General features: G+C 31.2%; 1 protein-coding gene and 1 long non-coding RNA gene across 2 annotated transcripts; both read right to left on the reverse strand.

Moving 5' to 3' along the window:
* Positions 1 to 3,080: 3,080 nt before the first annotated feature.
* LOC143056378 (uncharacterized) lies at positions 3,081 to 12,915 on the reverse strand. Its single transcript, XR_012972314.1, has 4 exons — positions 12,793 to 12,915; positions 6,155 to 7,146; positions 5,392 to 5,595; positions 3,081 to 4,692 (listed from the first exon to the last, which is right to left on the reverse strand). It is a non-coding gene; the product is annotated as an uncharacterized LOC143056378 (long non-coding RNA).
* A 2,533-nt stretch (positions 12,916 to 15,448) lies between these two features.
* Positions 15,449 to 17,025, reverse strand: LOC143055935 (uncharacterized). The gene is made up of 2 exons (XM_076228990.1): positions 16,920 to 17,025; positions 15,449 to 16,008 (listed from the first exon to the last, which is right to left on the reverse strand). The coding sequence occupies exon 2, from the start codon at positions 15,984 to 15,986 to the stop codon at positions 15,576 to 15,578; it is 411 nt and encodes a 136-aa protein (XP_076085105.1). The 5' UTR covers positions 15,987 to 16,008; positions 16,920 to 17,025; the 3' UTR covers positions 15,449 to 15,575.
* Between the last annotated feature and the right edge of the window lie 3,446 nt (positions 17,026 to 20,471).

Genomic DNA, 20,471 nt, shown 5'->3' on the forward strand with positions numbered 1-20,471 from the left:
ATACATCTAAAACGCAAACTACATTTTAACTTAAAATACGGATTTTTTGTGTTATTAAAATTTGCTGTTACAAAATGATAACAATTATAAATTAAGGAATGTATCTCCCTCTTGCAAAGCTCTGATTCCTTTCACGGATTTGGCTATACTTTTTGGACCTTTTGGATTATAGCTCTTCATCTTTTATATAAACTTTGGATTTCAAATATTTTGGCCACGAGCATCACTGAAGAGACATGTTTTGTCGAAATGCACATCTGGTGCAAGAAAATTGGTACCGTTAATTTTATTAATAATAATGATGTTTTACAAATTTTGAAACTAATCAACATCAAGGAGGCTCGAGAGTACAAAACTCAGCACAATTTTAAATATATAATTTAATTTTCATTTCAAATGTTATCTATTACACTATAAGTTGTTACTTCATGATATGGTACAAAACTCAATAAAAAAAAAAATACTCGATTTGTTCTGGCCAAACATGACTTTTAAAATAATAATATTGAAAAAGCTCCAAACTATCTCCCCTTGTTGCAAAAATGCCATTTTTGACATTAAAATCTTATATTTAAAAAAAAAAATGAGACCAGCGAGCCCCCTTAAACGTTTTAACAAGTAAACTCCATATAAACTTTTGTTGTCAGTTACAAAACATAAATCAATTATTTGATGTACAATAAAACAATTAATTAGCTTATTATGTATGTATTTGTTTTGCATACGAACTATTTATATAAAACTTATTATATGGTCAGTTAAAAAACGGCTATGAACTATTTCATGTATAATACATTGTAACTGGATAACAAATAAACGCTGCCATTGACCGGTCTTGGCATTACAGTATGTCAAAATACTCGAAGGGTCAGGTGACCAATAACAGTACATTGTACAACGATGGTTGTAGTCATGACGTAAAATTGCTGTACTTTTCTCACTTCTATCAAATTTATGTGAAATAAATAACACGATGCTAGCTTTTCGATAAGAGGGGAACAGCAAATTAAATTGTCTTCGTCGTCAGTGGTACATATACATAAGAAGATGCGGTATGAGTGTCAATTAGACAACTCTCCACCCAATGCACCGTTTGTAAAAGAAAAACCGTTATAAGCCAATGTACATGTCAATATGTTATTTAGATTTTCGATGATTAAAAACATTGTGCCTAAAATATATAAAAGACATTAACCACAAATTCTTTTAAGACAGGAACGCTTTATATTGCTCGATACTGTGGATTCATTTATTTTCATGGATACCAATTATTTTTGGATTGAGGAAAACTTGTATATTCATGGATAATTAATTTTGTGGTTTTGGTAAAGTCTGCAAACACTCCTTTTGAAAATTTGTATTTCGTTGAACATTATATTCGGGGTTTCTCTGTACCTATGAAATCCACGAAAATTGGTATCCAACGAATATTAATGAATCCACAGACATATAGAACAGTGTACAAAAATACACCTAAATGGTCACTTATATAAGACAGTTTACCAAAATACACCTAAATGGTCACTTATATAGGACAGTTCACCAAAATACACCATAATGGACCATTATATAACGAAACTTTACAATATTATAAGTTAGTTCATTGAAATGTTCGATAATGTTAGACATTTCACTGAAAGGAACCATAATGGTCTGAAATAGAGTACAGTTCACAAATGAGCATCATATCGGTCGATTTATTAAGACAGACTAAAGAAACGCACCCTAATGGTGAAAATCTTAGAGGTAACTTATGTAAACTAATACTGTGAACAAGTGCAAATTAAACTTTAGATATCATAGCGCATGTAAATACTTTAGGATACCACTGCACATGTAAATACAAATCGATATACAGAAACTAATAAAAGACAATTTTCTGTCATTTTACGAAGCAGTTTCTCAAATACATTGTCTTCACATATATTTATATGAATATATCATATATCGGTAATTTGGTGTTCGAATATTACTGTTAAGTATTAACGAAATCAATTCGTTGTGTATACATGTCGCGTCCTTTTTGTCGTAATTTCTGTACATGACGTCACAATAAAAGAGGTTGTTGCGTCTCAGTTGAAGCCCATCTACGCTTTGTGTAAAAATTTTCGGTCACATGTGAGATAGATTTTAGCCCTGTAAATAAACCAACTGGATAATTTACAATGTCTGTATATATTAATAAAAAATATTTTATCCTAAATATGTTTATGAGTCTTGCAGGTGCTTTATATGTTCAGTTATTCGATAATAAGAAATGTGGTGTGAAGTGTAACATTACTGAAATTTCGTAAGTGTTGTGCAAAACGTGGATTTTGTAGTATCATTCGACAGTAACATTTTTGTAAATATTCATTAAATTTTAAACAGCTTGCGGTTAGTTTTGTAAATACTGACAAAGTTACACATAACAACTACATTTAAGCTACAATATCCTCATTTAAACACTTTCATGTATAGGTAAAAAAATACCTAAATATGTTTACAATCTAAGAAGAGGAACCACGCAGCCGTATTTTTCAATACTAAGTTGTAGCGAGATTGACATTGAGCAAATATTTGACGAGGACCTATTGCTAAATGGTTTTGATTTATTTTAATATGAAACTTTGAGACGAGATTAGCAATCAAAACGGTATGCTTTTGCTTCAATATTTTCGCTACATTTTAAACAAATATTGTGCCTAGAAATTATCATTATAGAATATAAGTTAAGTGTTGTAAATTTATAAACCATATCCTTTCTGTTGAAATATATGAATTTTATAGGACATATATGATCCCAAGTATTTACAAAATATTAAAAAAAAGACGAAACAACAATGAACAGGATCTCCTTCACCTTTCGGAGTACTTTTGATTACCCTTTGTTTTTGGTGGGTTAGTGTTCCTCTAGGTTTTTTTCTTTTCATGTACCTGTGTACATAAACGTTATATAGACAGTTGTTTGTCTTTCATATTTTTTTGTTTTTTTGTCGATCTCTCTCTTAGACTAATGAGCTATGATTTCCCTGCGGTATCTTTGTATTTTTCTTCTTCAAGTAATGAAAAATGAAGAAAAAGGCACAGAACAATAAGAGTTATAAAATGAAGAATATTTATTAGCAGTGATATTTTGATACATTTATTACACAAGCATAACTCATATACACGGAAAAATTAGTAATACAGTTATCATAGTAAAAACCATAACAAGGTAATAACATTGAATGTGTTAGTTTACCTTCTCTTCGGAAACAAGCTTTAGTCGTTTAAAATTATTATCGAAAGCATGCACACCACCGGATGTAATAGACCACGTGGCTGCAGAACGAGACGGAAACAATGGTGTCCGAGATGAAGTTCTTTGTTTGGAGTTCATCTCTATACTGTCATATAATGGTCCAATTAACGAAAATATGACTGGCAGAACAAAAATTGTATGGAAAACATTTAAAACGATAACCAACAAGACAATTTTGAAAAACGTTGTGTACATCTCGGACTGGGAAAAAAGTAAAATTACAATACTTATCACTGTAGAAATTGCAGAATTAATAATCGAACCGCTTGTTTGTATGATAGCATCATTAACTTTACCCTGCCTGTCAAATCTTTGAGAATTTATAAAAGAGTTGCAGAAATAAGCAACGAAGCTAAATGAAAATCCTGTACATATTATGACGTAAACTGTTGTGAATAAATTTAGATTTATATTCCAGACTGACATCAGACTGAAGACTCCTACTATGATCGATGCAACAGTAAAAATCAGAAACAAAATCAATATTGGATCGAATATCAATACGAAAGAAACTACTGCGCAAGCTGCGAAAGTGAGGCCAATTTGTAAGATAGCTTTGGAAAGAGCCGATTCGTTTTGTTCAAAATATACAAATTGAATGCTAAACGGTAGGACATTAAAGGATGAGTTTCTTGCTATCATGTGCGATTGGTCAAACAGAAGCTGTTGGTCTCTAGAACTTTTTAAATCAATCGTCATCACATAGAATCTTGAAAATATAACATGTGTTTTGTTGCTGTCGAAAACAATATCATTTTTGAACATCGGATTTTTTTCAATAAATATATGTAGTTTCTCAATAAATTCGATCTCACTAAAATTTTCGTTTGAGTACAAGTTATTAAATTCTTTAAGCCAATTGATTTCAAATTTGTTGTCAAACAAAATATTTGTTTTAGCAGATTTTAGCATATCATCTACCTTCAGGTGTACTTCAGATTGGCTATAATCAATGTTACCTTGTATATTAAACGATACAATTGTTGTCATTCCAAAGTTCTCCTTTTCAAAATTGTTAATTTCATAAGAAACTGAGTCTTGACGAAGCACATCGGTTAATTGAGATCCTACTCCAATATTCGTTGTACCCCAGATAGAAAATGTAATATACCCTAAGTAAAGGACGAGAATAATAACCTTGACGGGTATGTTTAGTAAACCTTTGGGGAGTGTTTTAGCGGGAAGCATTTCGGCATAACTTTGAAGATCATCTGAATGTTCAGGCTCGTGGCCACTACAGCAGATTATTGTCAATTTGTTTCTATAATGAGCCGTTTTCATCTGGTCAGTAGTATAGACAGTCTGACAGGTAATGCAATGCATACTACCCGCCACTCGTCTCTCGTGTAAAACTGCACACGCAAGTACAAAAGTCATTTGGTTGAGAAAGCATATGAAAACTGCCGTGCCTGAAAATAAACAAAAGTTAATGTTAGGTTTTAAAACTTAACTTAAACAACAGACATAGTTAACTGTAAATCAGAAATTATTGCGTACACTTATAATGTCGATTTTGTCATTTTAAACTTCAATGCGATTTTAATTTTTACGATTTTCAGAAAAATCCTGTTTATTTCATACATAGAGTTTCAAAATGCGAGTTCAAATTATTTCGTTTACAACTCTGTCGCATTTTTCGCAATAATAAAAATTTCGCAATATTTTCTGAATTTACAGAAACTCCCCCATATTATTTATATACCTGTTCAAGATCATGAGTATATAACTAAGCGATTGCCGTTTGTTGCTGTATGTCATATTTGTTTTTCGTTCATCATATTGTTCATTCATCAGGCCGTTAGTTTCCTCGTTCGTATTGTTTTAAATTTGTTATATTGGGTCTATTATAGCTGACTATGCAGTATGAGTTTTACTCATTGTTAAAGGCAGTACCGTGATCTAAAGTTGTTAATTTATGTGTCTCTCACGAAGATTCGTTTCTTTAAGAATCATACCACATTTTCGTATCTTTCAAGTATTACTGTTTGGTACTAATTCTTGTGTTGAATATGATACGTAGATCGGCCTTCCGCTTTGCTATAATTTAAATACAAATGATTGATAATAACAGAAAAAAAGAAATCAGAAAATAGAACTTATAATATTACCTGTGAAAAAACAAAAACTTCGAATGACGGTCAAATCTGTCATCAACGCACCTATCAGCAAAGCTGTTATATCTGTCAGAGAAGAAATAGTAATGGAGACACCAGTATCTCCCATTGCACTGCCGATTCTTTCCTCTATTGTTCCCTTTACAGAAGCTCGGTTAAGACCAGAGAGGAGAACAAACATATTGTATAGTCCTATACCTAGTATGAAATAAATGTAGACAAAATAAAGATTAGAGCCTATAATTCGGTGGTTGTCGTTTTATCATTTTATTTTGCAATATGATTAGGGACTTTCCGTTTTGAATTTTCCTCGGAGTCCAGTATTTTTGTGATTTTACATTTTGCCATTGGTTGCTTCCTATTTTATTTTTTGTAACGATGGTTTTCTTGTTTGAAATGGTTATCTCTTTGTCATTAAGGGGCCTTTTCTAGCTTGCTATACGGTATTGGTTTTGGTAAATGTTGAAGTCAGTACGGTGTTCAATGGTTGTTTACCCCTACGATATGTGTCTCTAGTTGATAGACAGTCATACCACATCCTTTTTTAAATTACATATTTTCCCTTAAAGAAACTAGTTAACAGGAATTAAGAAATGGTCGTAATATTTTTTTTCTGTCTATTAGAAATAACCTTTAAAATGTAGTGCACCTTTGAAAATATCACGCATAGACATTCCTTATTATTGAATTATAAATTCCATTTTTAATGAATAAATCATGAAAAAACGTTTTAAAACCTCTAGCTGCATATTCTTACCAAGGATCATAAAAGGCATCATACTGCACATGTTCACATATTTCACTCCTATAACAGCACATAAACCAAATGCACCAAGTATGGAGATGACAGTTGAAAGAACACCCGCGATTCCAAGGAGACCTCGTTGAGTTAAACAATTACCGCTGACAGTAGCCACAAACGAAAACGTTGCAATCGCAAGAAATACCACGACAAAGAATGGTGGATCCCACATGGTATTTCTACCAATATCAGTTGCCATTGTTTCGGAGTTGGATACTATGAATTTAACTGTACTGTTCTTCAACTGATTCAGTTCATGCACAAATTGTTTCGACCATTGAATTGATAAAGCCTTGTTTTTTGCCGTGTTTTGTTTCAAATAGTATGTCATTCGAAGCGATCTTGCTGATTTAAGAACTCCATTTTGAACTGTAACTTTTCCAAATTGTTGGTCACTCATATAGAAATCTCCTTTCTGATCTTTAAAGTATGGATACGTTATGTTATTTGCTTCAAAATTATCCCAGAAATGGTCATCCAGATACCATGACCCTAGGATGAAACATTTGCCATTGTTTTTGACACAAAAATCTTCAATAGTATGAAGTTCCATATCTGATGACTTGACTTTAATGTTCATAGCTGTTTTATGGAATATTGATATTTCATTTTTGTAACTGTTTTTAATAATATTGTCGTCCACGCTGAACACTACACCTCCATATATTTCATCTCCATTTATCTGATGGTAAAACACATTATCTAAATCGCTATTAGATAAGAAGGATTTTACTTTTTGTGCATCCATATTTGCCTGACTATTACTAGGTAGATAAGATGTATTATAATCATCTAGTTCTTGCATCCATTTGATATTTATACCCAATAGGGCATTCAGAAGAACCGATAAAATAATCGTAGGTATTGGATTTCTGCTAATGACCTTTCCATAGTTACTATACAGGTTTGCAATTCGTCTTCCAGCTTTTAGGTAACAACAATTCATTCTTGAAAAAAATATAAAAGATATCTCAAGTTAATACAATGCACTAATGGGCATTCAGAAAGAACCGATAAAATAATCGAAGGTATTTGATACATACATGTTTCTGATTCGTCTTCCAGCTCTGAGGTAAAAATAGGTCATTCTTGAAAACAAATTTAAAAAAAATCTTAATTTAATTAATATTATGTACTATGAGAGGGACGAAAGATACCAGAGGGACAGTTTCAATATGAAAAGAACAAGAAGACATTGACTTAGATTTGAAATTTCCGGATGAAATAAAAAATCATAGACGTACATCTTTCAAACATTTTTACGATTGTTCAGTCGGTGAATTAATGGCGGTTTGTATCCATTATATTTGGTGGAGAGTGAACATCTATATCAAATCGTGATTACTATAAATAAAGGCAACAGTAGTGTTCCGATGTTCAGACCTCGAAAGATCGTCAGATTATCAGATAATCAGATCGAACAAAAAAGGATCGTTTCAAACAATATTAAGAAAAAAATAATGTTAGTGCTTATTTTTGTTTGGCTAAATAGATGCGAATACCAGGGACAAACTAGGACATATAGTAAAATGTCAAAATCAGATATCAATACTTCGTTGGCCTTGACATGTTTCTACTCTTTGGTCGGGTCTTTGACACATTCGACATTTTCATTCTTAATTCAATTTGGGGTAGGAAGAAACACATTATACAAAGTAAAACTCTACTTCTAAAAACGTTGGAATCAGTTGTATTAATAGATCAATTGAACGACTGTGGAAAAACCTCTGTCATATTCCTGACTAAGTGAAGTACTGTTGCCTCTAATTCATGTATTATTATTTTTTCTGAAAATGCATAAATACACCCATTCTGTTGAGTTTTGCCAGTGTGTGTTATTTGTTCTTTACTAGTAGGACAACTTGGGGACAATTTACAGAGTTCGTTTTAAAATGATTGTACTGTATATCTAGTGTTTGATGGTCTACAAAAGTACTAATAGATTAAATTCAAATTCCTTACACTTGTTGACCATGTATCAGAATTTCCTTATTTAGGCAAAACGATGGCATACCTTACGTATGATGCTCCAAATAGAAGAAAAAAATTAAACTTAAGAAAGCAAAAACTAATAAATGAATCTTAAACAATCATTTTGGTTCAATAAATCATGCTACTCTGTATACTCTTTCAGTCAATTTTGAAACATATCTACTGTCAGTGGTAATTGAAAACTACTTAGCCGATTTGCATTCAATCTTTTTAGTACTATCCAGTATCTTTTCCCACAGTTCAGTATAATGTTTATGTGTACAAGTTAATAACAACAACTGAACAGTCTGGATATAGACTGAATGTTTCTTAAATGAGAGAAATTGACTGTCAACGGAATTGTCTGCATGGTAATGAATTTACCGCAATAAATAAGTCTGAACATTGTCTTAAAAAAAAGGTATATTCCAAAACAAACAAACCCTTATCAATTAGCAAAATTAGTAAAATTAAAAGCTCACATCAAACGAATGGAAAACAATTGTCACATTCCTGACTTTGTATAGACATTTCCATATATAAAAAATGTTGTGTTAAAACCTGATTGTATAGCTTGCTGCATGAAAGATTGAAAATGTCTTAATAATTCATAGTGCAGTCATTTAAAAGGTGTTAAAATCAAAATTACCGTTTCAAATAAAAAAATATTGAACTAGTCGTAGTGTTTAATTATTTCTCCGTTACCTTTATACATAATTCGTCTTTTTATTTATACAACCTATGTCAATTAGTGCGGACTAAAATATATGTCAGTTAAAATATACATATTTTAGAGATAAGGTGTTTATGTCCCCAATCTGGGTGATATTTATGAAGAAACGTTGGCAAGTCCGTGACAAAATATTACTACTTATATAAATATGACAAAAGGTTGACATGTACTTTATGATCATGACCTATCAAAAACCATGTTAAATTGGTGGTATTAAGGATGTACTTAGGTGAGGTTAGGTGAAAATTTATAAATTAAGAAGTTAAAATTGATACCATAAGCTGGTAGAGCATCAATTAAGGATAAAAATAAGCAAAAAATATTTATAGGTCATGGACCTCCTTTTCTAGATTTTTGAGATTTAAAATATGGCGGGAAAAGTCTGACTCGGACTTTTACTTTATATTTGCATTGATATTATAAGGTCTCAAAACAAAAGAACGAAAATTAAGAATCTTCTAAAATTTTGGTTGTTGATCTTTCATGAGCTATTAAGTCTTATATGAAAAAATAAATGGTTGTTATGGGGCAAAATATTTTACATTGTATTGTATGGAAAAACACCAAGGAGTCCGAACATTTGACACAAATTCCAAAACCTCACGTAAGTACATCCTTAAGTTGAGCTTTTGTACAAAAAAAGTTCCCAATGATTAGAATACATTGCACACTTTTTGAACATTTTTTTTAAAGCAAAAACGCAAATTTAAGATAGACCAGTACATAAGTTGTTAAGAAATTGCAGGATTGCTAGATTTATTGAAAAACTTCGTTAAATTTAATTAAAAAAACAAACCCGTCTCAATTAATAAATTTTCAAAATATAATATGTCAAAATTGATAGATAAACGGTCACGAAAAAATTGTTAGAATATAGCACTAGATAATATCATCAATGATACCAGCCTTAAGATTGTGTACAGTAGATAAACTCATCATAGATACCAGGACTAGATCAGTGACGCTCGAATTCAAAAAATTAAAAAGGCCAAATAAAGTACGAAGTTGAAGAGCATTGAGGACCGAAATTCCTAAAAGTTTAGCCAAATACAGCTAAGGTATTCTACGCCTGAGGTAGAAAAGCCTTAGTATTTCAAAAAATTCAATATTTTGTAAACAGTAAATTTACAAATATAACCATATCAATGACAATTCGTGTCAGCACAAAAAGTGCTGACTACTGGCCTTGTGATACCCTCGGGGGAAAAAGATGCATTGCTTCGACATATGATTGACGCCCGAATGAAAACAAATAAATAGTCATAAAAAGTTGGAGAGCATTGAAGACCCGAAAATGACGTTTAACACAAGTGGAACTATATGCGTAAAGTTCGGTTAAAGAAAACAAAATCCATTCAGTTTTTGATCACCTATTTTATAAAAAGTACATATATTTGAATAAGTAGGTTGCTAACAACCTATAATTTACTTATAAGAGAAAACACCAAATAATTTTATGCACTTTCAAAAATTTTAAATCTCAAATTCAATCAGTCAGCTGGATGACTACAAGTAGTATCATACGGATTGATATTCAGAATATTCATTTATATTATTCAGTTAATGTGTAATACTTTCATAGTATGAAAGATTATGATAATAAAAAGTAAAAGAAAACTTTAAATTAATTCCCACGTTGCATCCAATGTTTACTGTTGAACGAGTTTTACATGTGGCATATGCAATGAATTTAAAATTTATATTTTATATAAGTGAATTTTCGGAACACTTATATAAATTATGTGCGATACCTTTATATTATGAAAGACTTTGATTATAAAAGTCAAATATAATGTTATATGACTCCCCACGTTGCATCCAATGTTCAATGAATTCAAAATTTATATTTTCATATAAGTGAATTTTCGGAACGTTATATAAAATAACGTGCGATAACTTTATATTAGCAGAAAAACGTTGATTATAAAAGTAAAAATATAATGTAAAAGTACTGCCCACGTTGCATCCAATATTTATATTTTTGTATAAGTGAATTTTCGGAACACTTTAATAACTACGTTCACGTTTTAAATGCAAACTAAATCTTACAAAACTAAATCTTACGAAACAATCTGCGGTCAAATAAAATCTATGACAGGATGCTACTTCTTTATTATGATAAATAACTCGGTTCACGTTTTAACGTTTGTCCTTAAAAAAAAACGTGGTTCAAGAAATTAAAAACCATTAACCCGATTATAAAAGTTATACAAATATCAATTTGCATAATGGAAATTGTGCCACGTTTAAAAATATAAAACAAATTGTATAACTTTAATCATAACCGTGACGAAACGGACATAAAAATAGAATTTACATAAATGATAGGTGTCTATAACCTTGAAGTCAGCTTTCAGATGCTATATTATACAAGGGTCTTGATAAAGGGGAGGAGCTTAATGTGTGAATTATATAATTCGTTTTCCCATTTATTTTTTTTTTAAATAACAGCATATTTTGTTTTTACTTCTATTTGCTGTTGTTTTTTTTTTTGTATTTTCTATTGTTTTCCATTTACACCCTATTTTTTCTATTTTTGTCCATTTATTCTATATTTTCTTTTTTTCCCCAATTGGTCTCTATTAATTTCGGTACCCCTTAAGTTTGACATTTTTACCTATTATGTCTGTTTGTTTTGTTCACGAATCGTTGTTAATATAATGGAATTTGTCGCGACTGTCATACAAGTGAGACGTTTAGCTAGCTTTAAAACCAAGTTTAATCCACCATTCGAGTGAAGAAAATACCTGTACCAAGTCAGGCGTACGACAGTTGTCATCCATTCGTTTGATGTTTGTGCCTTAGATTTGCCATTTGATTACGGACTTTCCTTTTTTGAATTTTCTTCGGAATTCAGTATTTTTGTAATTTTACTTTTATCTTGCACATTTTGAGAAAATGACATTTTGTCGATACATGTTTCAAATCACACTGAACATCTTTATGTGGATGCATTTGTATAGATATTTGGTGTGTTCTAAAAAGAACCATTTGTGATATCAAATAATATTTACTTGACACTGCTACATAAAAAACCGGTTCCTTAATATATATTTCCTCAAATATTTATTCTGATATCAATTGAAAATCAAACTTTGAAATGTTGTTCTTACGTATAGTATTTCTAGATAATAATGTACTGACACAGCTCAAAATCATGAATTTGAAGACCAATTATAAATTGTATATTATTACGAGTGGACCGTACATTATTAGTCAAATCCAACTAGGGACAGTTTGGTTCAGGGAGTCTGAACTTTTGTTTCTAATAATTTAACTGATTGTTTAAAGATATGTCATCCGATGAACTAACTATTGATCAGATGTAATCTCCGGGGCAAGCTATCTTACAACAGGAAATTACGATGGGTGCCACATGTGGAGAAGGCTCTGCTTACCCTTCCGGAGCACCTAAAATCACCCCAACCCTTTTTGGATTCAAATTCATCAGGAACTCGATCGATCATAGATTTAAACCAAGTAAGACGTGAATTGATTAACATGTGTCGGTAGACAAAACATTTTGTTGTGGCGACTATATAACAAAGGAATGAAATTGGTTTGTAATAATCTTATTACTCGCAAGAAGCTTTCTTTCAACAAGATAAGACAATGTCAACACAACAGTCATATCCTTCTGTTCCTGACTCGTGTGTAATTAACTATAAATGCTTAGTTCCGGCCAAACGTATGCAATTTAGAAATTTTAATAACTTGGTTGTTTTTATATATAAAAAAAAATCATCAAAGATACCAAGGATAGGAGAGAGCCAAATGTATAAGTGGAATGTAGAGATGTACTAATTACATAATCAATTTTCCTTAGATGAAAAATAATTAATTAGAAATAACATAAAAATATAAATTCTTAGATGTTAGTAGTACTTACGTTTCTTTTTTTCAGTTTTTTTTTAAATCAATTCTCTTCCAGGACTCAACAATTTTAAGTTTTTCTTCGATTATAAATAGACTGAAGATAAGAATTAGGAAGACACCTAATTTAATGTCGTCGACTTTTATTGACTGAATTTTAAATTTTGTGATCAGGTATTTAATAGACTGAAAAGTGTTTGAATATATTTAAATATTTACCCCAGGTATCTATATTATATTCCACTACTGACTTTGAATAAAGTCTACCGTAGGTGGATTTGCATTTTCATTTAAGGTCCCTTTAGGTCATATAGCTCTTTTTGTATTCAAATTCTCAACCATCCTTGGTGTTCATTTTTTAGGGGGTTTGTGCTTTTCTTAAAGTGGTAAATATAGAAAATCACGTTTGAAGTACACACTTTATAACGTTTTATTTTAATTTAGATAATCAAATAAGTACTTACAAACATGAAAATAGTACAAACAGTGTGTTAATAAAAAAAAAACAAAACAACAAAACAACAACAAAAACGAACAAAAAAACAGAACAAATATAATTATTTTGTGAACTTTAATGCAGTTATCATACATCTCATGTACTGGTTTATGCAACAAACGAAAACCACACGTAAATATTTCACTTCGCAGATCAGATGATCTGCAGTAACCTAGTAAGTTTTAAAACAATATCATTAGAAATATCCCAAACATTCTACAAATTTTCAAAAAGTATTAGCGACTAGTACGCTAGACATATCAGTACACTCGTTAAGTATTAATTCATTACCAACCGTACCGACAAACTAATGGCAAAAATCATCAAAGATAACAAATTTATAACTTTACAGGCTGAAGCGCCTCTCGTTTACATTCTTCTCGTCACTGGCGCTCGAATTAAAATTTGTGTTACTAATATCCGTGCTAATTGCCATTCTCATTTTTGCAAAGGTGGAAAACTTATACTTTAGATTGTATTTATGTAATGTTTAGGAGTTGGTGTCAGATGAGGGGACTCAATTTTTTCTTTCCATATAGGGTAGCATATTTTGCTCCATAACACACATATTTCTTTTCATGTAAGACTGCAATAGCTCATAAAATGTCATTTACCAAAATTTAAATAGATTCTAGATTTCTTTTGTTTAAATTTTAGACACATTATATACCAATGCAAATATAAGATAAACGTCCGAGTCGGCCTTTTCCCGACATTTAAAAAAAAATCAAATATCAAATATATCAGTCTTGGATACTTTTCCACTTTGTGTCTGTTTTGTTGTGAGAGAGATATCAAATTCCATGTCATGTCCGGTATGTGTTTTTGGTTAGATGTTTTGTTTAGATCTGATGAGTTAGGCGTTTTTCAACTGATTTTTATAGTTTGAACTGTTCCACCACTTTTCTTTCTTAGGGTGACAGTTGCCGCTTTCAAAAATGTTTAATCTGGCCACATTCTATATGTTCCCGTTCAAAGAATTGAGCCTTTCACTGATCGGTTGTCGGTTTGTTTTGTGTGATTTCTTATATTATTTATTATAATTTGTGTTTGTATCGGCCCGTTACAGGAAAGGAGAATAAGGCGCATTTAATTATGTTATACACTTTCTGTTTGTTCATGTCACAAGTTAGGTATATGCAGTTCAGTGATTGTCGTTGTTTTCATTTCTGTCATAATTGCTTTTCGTAAATTGTTTTATTACAAATTATGGGGGCCTTGATAGTCCATTAGGTAAAGGTTTTTCTTGTTTTTTGAAGGGCGTATTGTGGCTTATAATTGGTTACAGCAACTATATTTGAACTTTGGTGTACAGTGGTATCAATAACAATCATACCGATTACCACATCACCTTATTTTTATAGAACCGATATTAAACATTTTTCTACTTTTAAACTCTTATCTATTTAATTTTGTAAATTTCAAACGTCCGAAATCCTTTCTTGACTAATCATCACAAAGAACTCAAAATGGCGAATGTATGAAAGCCAAGGATGTATGTGGTCCGAAGCAGCTGCAGAGCTTGATGACTACAAAAGACACTCTATATCAAATATGCTCCTATTTTGGAGTATTAAATTATTAGCCTGGTACCTTTGATAACTATTAGCATGTCGAAATATATTATTGTATTGTTTTATTATATTTGTGTACTTATCTGTCCTGCATTAATGTGTCATGTCATGTAATGTTGTCCTTTAAGTGTTATATTTAACATTTTTTGATGTTTGGCTAGCTACAAAACCAGATTCAACCCACCATTTTTTTTCTTAAAATTTCATTTACCAAGTCAGGAAATTGGCAGTTGTTACCTTATAGTTCATTTCAGTGTGTGTTACATTGTCGTTTGGTTTTTTTGTTGCGCTTTGATGTTTCTGTTGTTTCGATGTTTTTCTCTTATTGTTGATGTGTTTTCCTCGGTTTTGGTTTGTTACCCGGATTTATTTTCTCTCAATTAGTTTATGACTTTCGAACATCGGTATACTACTGTTGCCTTTATTTAATGCTTTTACGGATTTTTTTTGTAATGTCGGACTTCTGATATCATTTTTTATTACCATTTTGGAATTGACAATGGAAGCAATGTAACAACATCAGTAAATACTAGTTCTGCAGTGAAAAATGAAGGTTGAATAGTGTGTAACCGATGTAACTATAATCATTAAATATAACAATATAATAAAACATAATTTATTTGAAATAGACTATTCACAATGATTCATACAAAATGTGAAGCAAATATTCAAAAAGTAACAAAATAAAAACTATTTGAGTTCATGTTTTACTGTAAACGATTCTGTCATTTACATGCCATATCCACCTCCAGGTCCGAATCCACCACTACCTTGGTTTTGTCCCTGTCCGCCATTTCCGCCATTACCGCCGTTACCTTGATTTTTCATCATGCCCCCTACCATTCCTTTAAACTGACCTGGAACAAATTTCATCCATGATGGTTCTTGACCATTTTCGCCACGCATTCCTTTTGGGATCATTTTCATAAAGGAACCCATTCCACCGCCGCCGCTACCACCTCCCATCATGCCACCCATACCGCCCATGCCACCGGCACCGCCACCTCCGCCGGGAATCATTTTCATAAAAGAACTCATTCCACCCATACCGCCACCTGCACCGCCACCACCGCCAAAAAATGCTGCAGACTGGTTGACTACCAAGAGAAGGCCAAGGGCCATAACAATATGTGTATTCATCTTCAGTTCTGCTGATGGAGATCTAAAATAGAAAATGATAATCATTTTACAGTGAGACTCTAGATATGCGTTTTCGTTTTTTGGTAACACTGGTTTTGTCACCCCTCGCAGAGAGCAATAAAAAAATATTCTATTAAAAGATTATAATTCAATTTTCAAATCACTATATAACAAACAATGATAACAAATTTAAAAAAGTGTAAAAAAAAAAATATTTCAATTATAATCTAACAAAATTGAAAACATTAACAGAACTTTTAGTATTGAGAATAAATAACACACATCTATGAGGATAATAGCTAGGATATTTACCCCTATAAGACAATGTAAACATGTGTTTTCCAGGGATAATAATCTGACATATCACCCTTTTAACTATGTATTTATTTATTTAATGCCTTATATGCCTACAAATATCAACATATAATTAAACAACATTGCATAAATTGTATGCATACTATATTTTTGATAACTGTATTCATTTGGTAGTTAGGACAGGGTGATTAATCTTAGTTTGCCTTGGTTTTTAAACATTGGAATTTTATTGTGCTTTATAAAATTCTTATATTTTTATTTTATTCTTTCAATTAACAACACATAAGAAAAGAAATATTTATTCGACTTTAGCACGTAAAAGCTTACTACAAGACAAAAATATAAAAAAAAACCAAAAGATTAAGATTGCACAAACGTGATAAAATATTTATTTTGAATCACGTAAAGACGTTAAAACGTCCTGCTATTTACACATAATAATGCACTTTAGATATGTCTTTATACTTGTTTACAAGACGTATCTTTTGAAACGTTAGCAAGACAAATCTATACGCTAAATAGTACTTGAAAAATTTGCACAATTTGTTCTTTGCTTCTAATCATCATACAAAAATTAGAAAAAGAAATTTTCAACAAACGTTTACATGGATTTCTTACCTGCGGTAATCTCGAGTTCGAAGGTCTGTTAAACCTGTAGAAATGTTTGTTTCCTATTTATACCAACATCTCATTATATATTGCTACATTAATTATATCTTGTCGACATATGGGCAGTATATATGTCGTTATCGCTAATGAAATATATGAAGGTTGAAAATTAATCACTATATTTTTTGTATGTTATCCCGTTTTTGGTTGGTCTCACTTGGTTTTTAATTAATTGTGTATGATTATACGTATTATCTCTTTTTTGTTAAGTTTAAAAGGTGATGGTGGTGTTTTTTTTTATATAAAATAAATATAATAAAATATTTCAATTTACGTAACATGTATAATGTGACTACTTTTTAGTAATTTAAACATATTTTATCAGAAAAAAACTGAAATGACTTGGAAATGTTGACGTAGCCCATATACATAAAGGCAACAGTAGTATACCACTATTCAAAAGTCATAAATCGACTGAGAGAAAACAAATCCGATTCCAAACTAAAACCGAGGGAAACACGTCAACTATAAGAGGAAAACAACAAAATAACAGAACACAGAAATTCAACAAAAAAATAAAAACAATGCAACATTAATAGAAACAAACTATTAGATAACAACTGACATATGTCTGACTTGGTACAGGACATTTCAAGAAAAAATGTTGGATTGAACCTGGTTTTATGGACCATCTACAATATGAAACAGGACGCAACATGATAAACACATCGACAGTTTGGCAGTACATGTGTTATTAGCGCTGATGTAATAATTGAAGATTGAAGTTTTATCTTCAAAACAAAGTATCAACCAACATTACAAAAAAAAAATAACGACAATGATCTAAAAGTGACATGTACTGACAGATTCATACACTTGAAAAGAAGTGCTATGGTATTTAACATGTGTTTTCAACTGTTTGGCTCTAACAATATTTCCAAACACCTTTTCATTCATTAATTATGGTAGTCTTGAAACCCGTTCGTTGAAAGGGGAGAGAATAAATTAAGTAACAAACATACCGAACTCAGACGAAAATTCTGAACGGAAAGTTTTAAAGCAAATTGCAAAATCAAAAGCTCAAACAGATTAAACGCATGGATAGCAACTGTCAAATGTCGGACTTGATTCAGCCATTTTCCTATGTAGAAAAAATGGAGCATTACACCTGGTTTTATAGGTAGCTTAACCTCTTGTATTACAGTAACGTAAATATGATTATATTGACAACGATGTGTTGACAGAACAAACAGACAGTATAGGTAAAAATGTTAGAAATAAGGGTACAGCAGTCAACATTGTCTTATAATCTTAATTACTATAACACAAGTAAGTATGTCAACTAAAATAAACAAAAAGCATATAGACAAGTACAATAGGAAAAAGGAAAATCAAGAATGTAAAAGAACAAGTCTAATTTATTTTTATTCAAAACATCACCTGATTGTGCAATGAAATTTCAGTAATGCAAACAGAATGATCTGTTGAAAAAAACAAAATTGGTAGATGGTGATATATCAATATAGATTCTACAACTGCAACAAGTGCGTTACGATATTTCTCCACTCGAGACAGTTAGATTTTAATATTTAAAGCGCAAGGCTTGACGAGCTTTTTAAATAATTAAAATTTAACTGTTGAGAGAAAAGAAATATCATAATACAAGTGTTATAGTGGTGGAATCTGTTTCTCTGATGATTTTTATCCTTCCTTTTCGAAGATTTGAAGAAAGCTGTGTACTTTTTATGTGACGTCATCAGGCATGGTCGCCTTTTTTCATGACGTGACAATTTGATAATCAGAACGAAACCAAGAAAATTTATCGTCACAATTAAACTTCGACCAATCATTTGCCGAGAACAGATTTTTCCCTAGTGAGGAGAAATATTTTTCACACAAGAAATGTGAAAATTGCACGAAAAATAGAGAAATATATCTCTCTGTTCAATAATGTGAAAATAAAGGTGAAAGTATTTCAATAACTATTGTTTGAGAATGTAAGATATTTGCTAAGCAAGTAAAATATGCTAACTATAATTGTTGAGGATAATGCAGAAAAGACTTAAATCTTAAACTTTCAGAGCAGTTGATGATGACCACTTTTTGACTCGCGAACACAGCTTCATTCATTTATAGCGTTGTCTTTCGTGCAACGTAAGCATACATTTTACCAAGCATGTTAAATATGCAACAGTTTGATCAAATGACATGGAGAGACTAATAACATTTCATTGATACAGAATCATATAACAATTCATTTTTGACGTCTATCGTCAATTCGACTTTACAAACACCCTATCGCTATTTAGTAATCTGTGCCGATTGAAATATTGACGTCAAATAACAATCACTTTTCCAATCTGGCGTCAGATATTTTCTATGACGTCAAATTCTCACTGGAACCTTTGTGATACAGTAATGGCGGACAAATAGCAATCAAGTGTGTTTGACAGTTGGAGTCATCTTGATATTAACGTTGATCAACTGCACTAGCGTCTCCTTAATATTTCTAACGATTTTGTATATTATTTTATGAGTTTCACATTAGATTAAAAATAATATCATTATCGTATGCACTGAAGCTGTATAACCGTTATTGCACATCATTTACAATTGTCCATTACATACATGTAGCAGTGCCATGTAGTTTTTATGTACATGTAAGAACAACCTATTATAAATGTAGTATATACATATATAATTGTTTAACAATTTGTGTAAAACGTTTCTCGTGTATCGACAACAATAATTCCTAATTTGTATAACTTAATTAAGATGAAAATAGTTCCCTCGCATTATCCTGTACATGAGTATACCTATGGTATGATTAAAAAAATATACTAAAATAAAAAAATAATTGATAAATTTAAAAAATTTATGTGAAATGAAAGTAATGTAACAATTTGATTTAATTTAAAACAATTATAGATATAGGAAGATGTGGTATGAGTGCCAATGATACAACTCTCCATCCAAATAACAATTTGTAAAAGTAAACCATTATAGGTCAAGATACGGCCTTCAACACGCAGCCTTGGTTCACACCGAATAGCAAGATATAAAGGGCCACACAAATTACTAGTGTAAAACCATTAAAACGGGGAAACCAACGGTCTAATACATAAAAAAAAAACTGCTGCAAAAACATTTTAAAGAAACATGACAGTTGTTTATTCTGAGTAAATAGTTTATAAACAGTAAACAATGTTGTATGATTTCTGTTTGGCATTCCAACACATGCCTTTATAAAATCATGCATTTATGTTGGCTCCGTGTAGAAGACCGTACTTCGACCTATAATAGTTTACTTTTACAAATTGTAAATTGGATGGAGAATCGTCTCATAAGCACTCATATCATATCTTCTAAACACTATTTGCCCATATTTTTATCCTGAATTCTATGTCTAGAAAAAACAGATGAACACGTTAGAATAAAACAATAAGTGTGTCTTAAAGAAAGAACAAATATTAAACAAAAGGCTACGCACCAGCAAAGTAACATTAACAAGGAGAGATAATTGAAGCGACATTTTTAAATTTCAAAACTCTTCGTCATAAG

Source organism: Mytilus galloprovincialis, chromosome 13 (assembly GCF_965363235.1).
Source record: "Mytilus galloprovincialis chromosome 13, xbMytGall1.hap1.1, whole genome shotgun sequence".
NCBI lineage: Eukaryota > Metazoa > Mollusca > Bivalvia > Mytilida > Mytilidae > Mytilus > Mytilus galloprovincialis.

Excerpts from the sequence above, each read along its gene's own strand:
- LOC143055935 (XM_076228990.1), bottom strand. The coding sequence starts at position 15,986 with ATGAATACACATATTGTTATGGCCCTTGGCCTTCTCTTGGTAGTCAAC.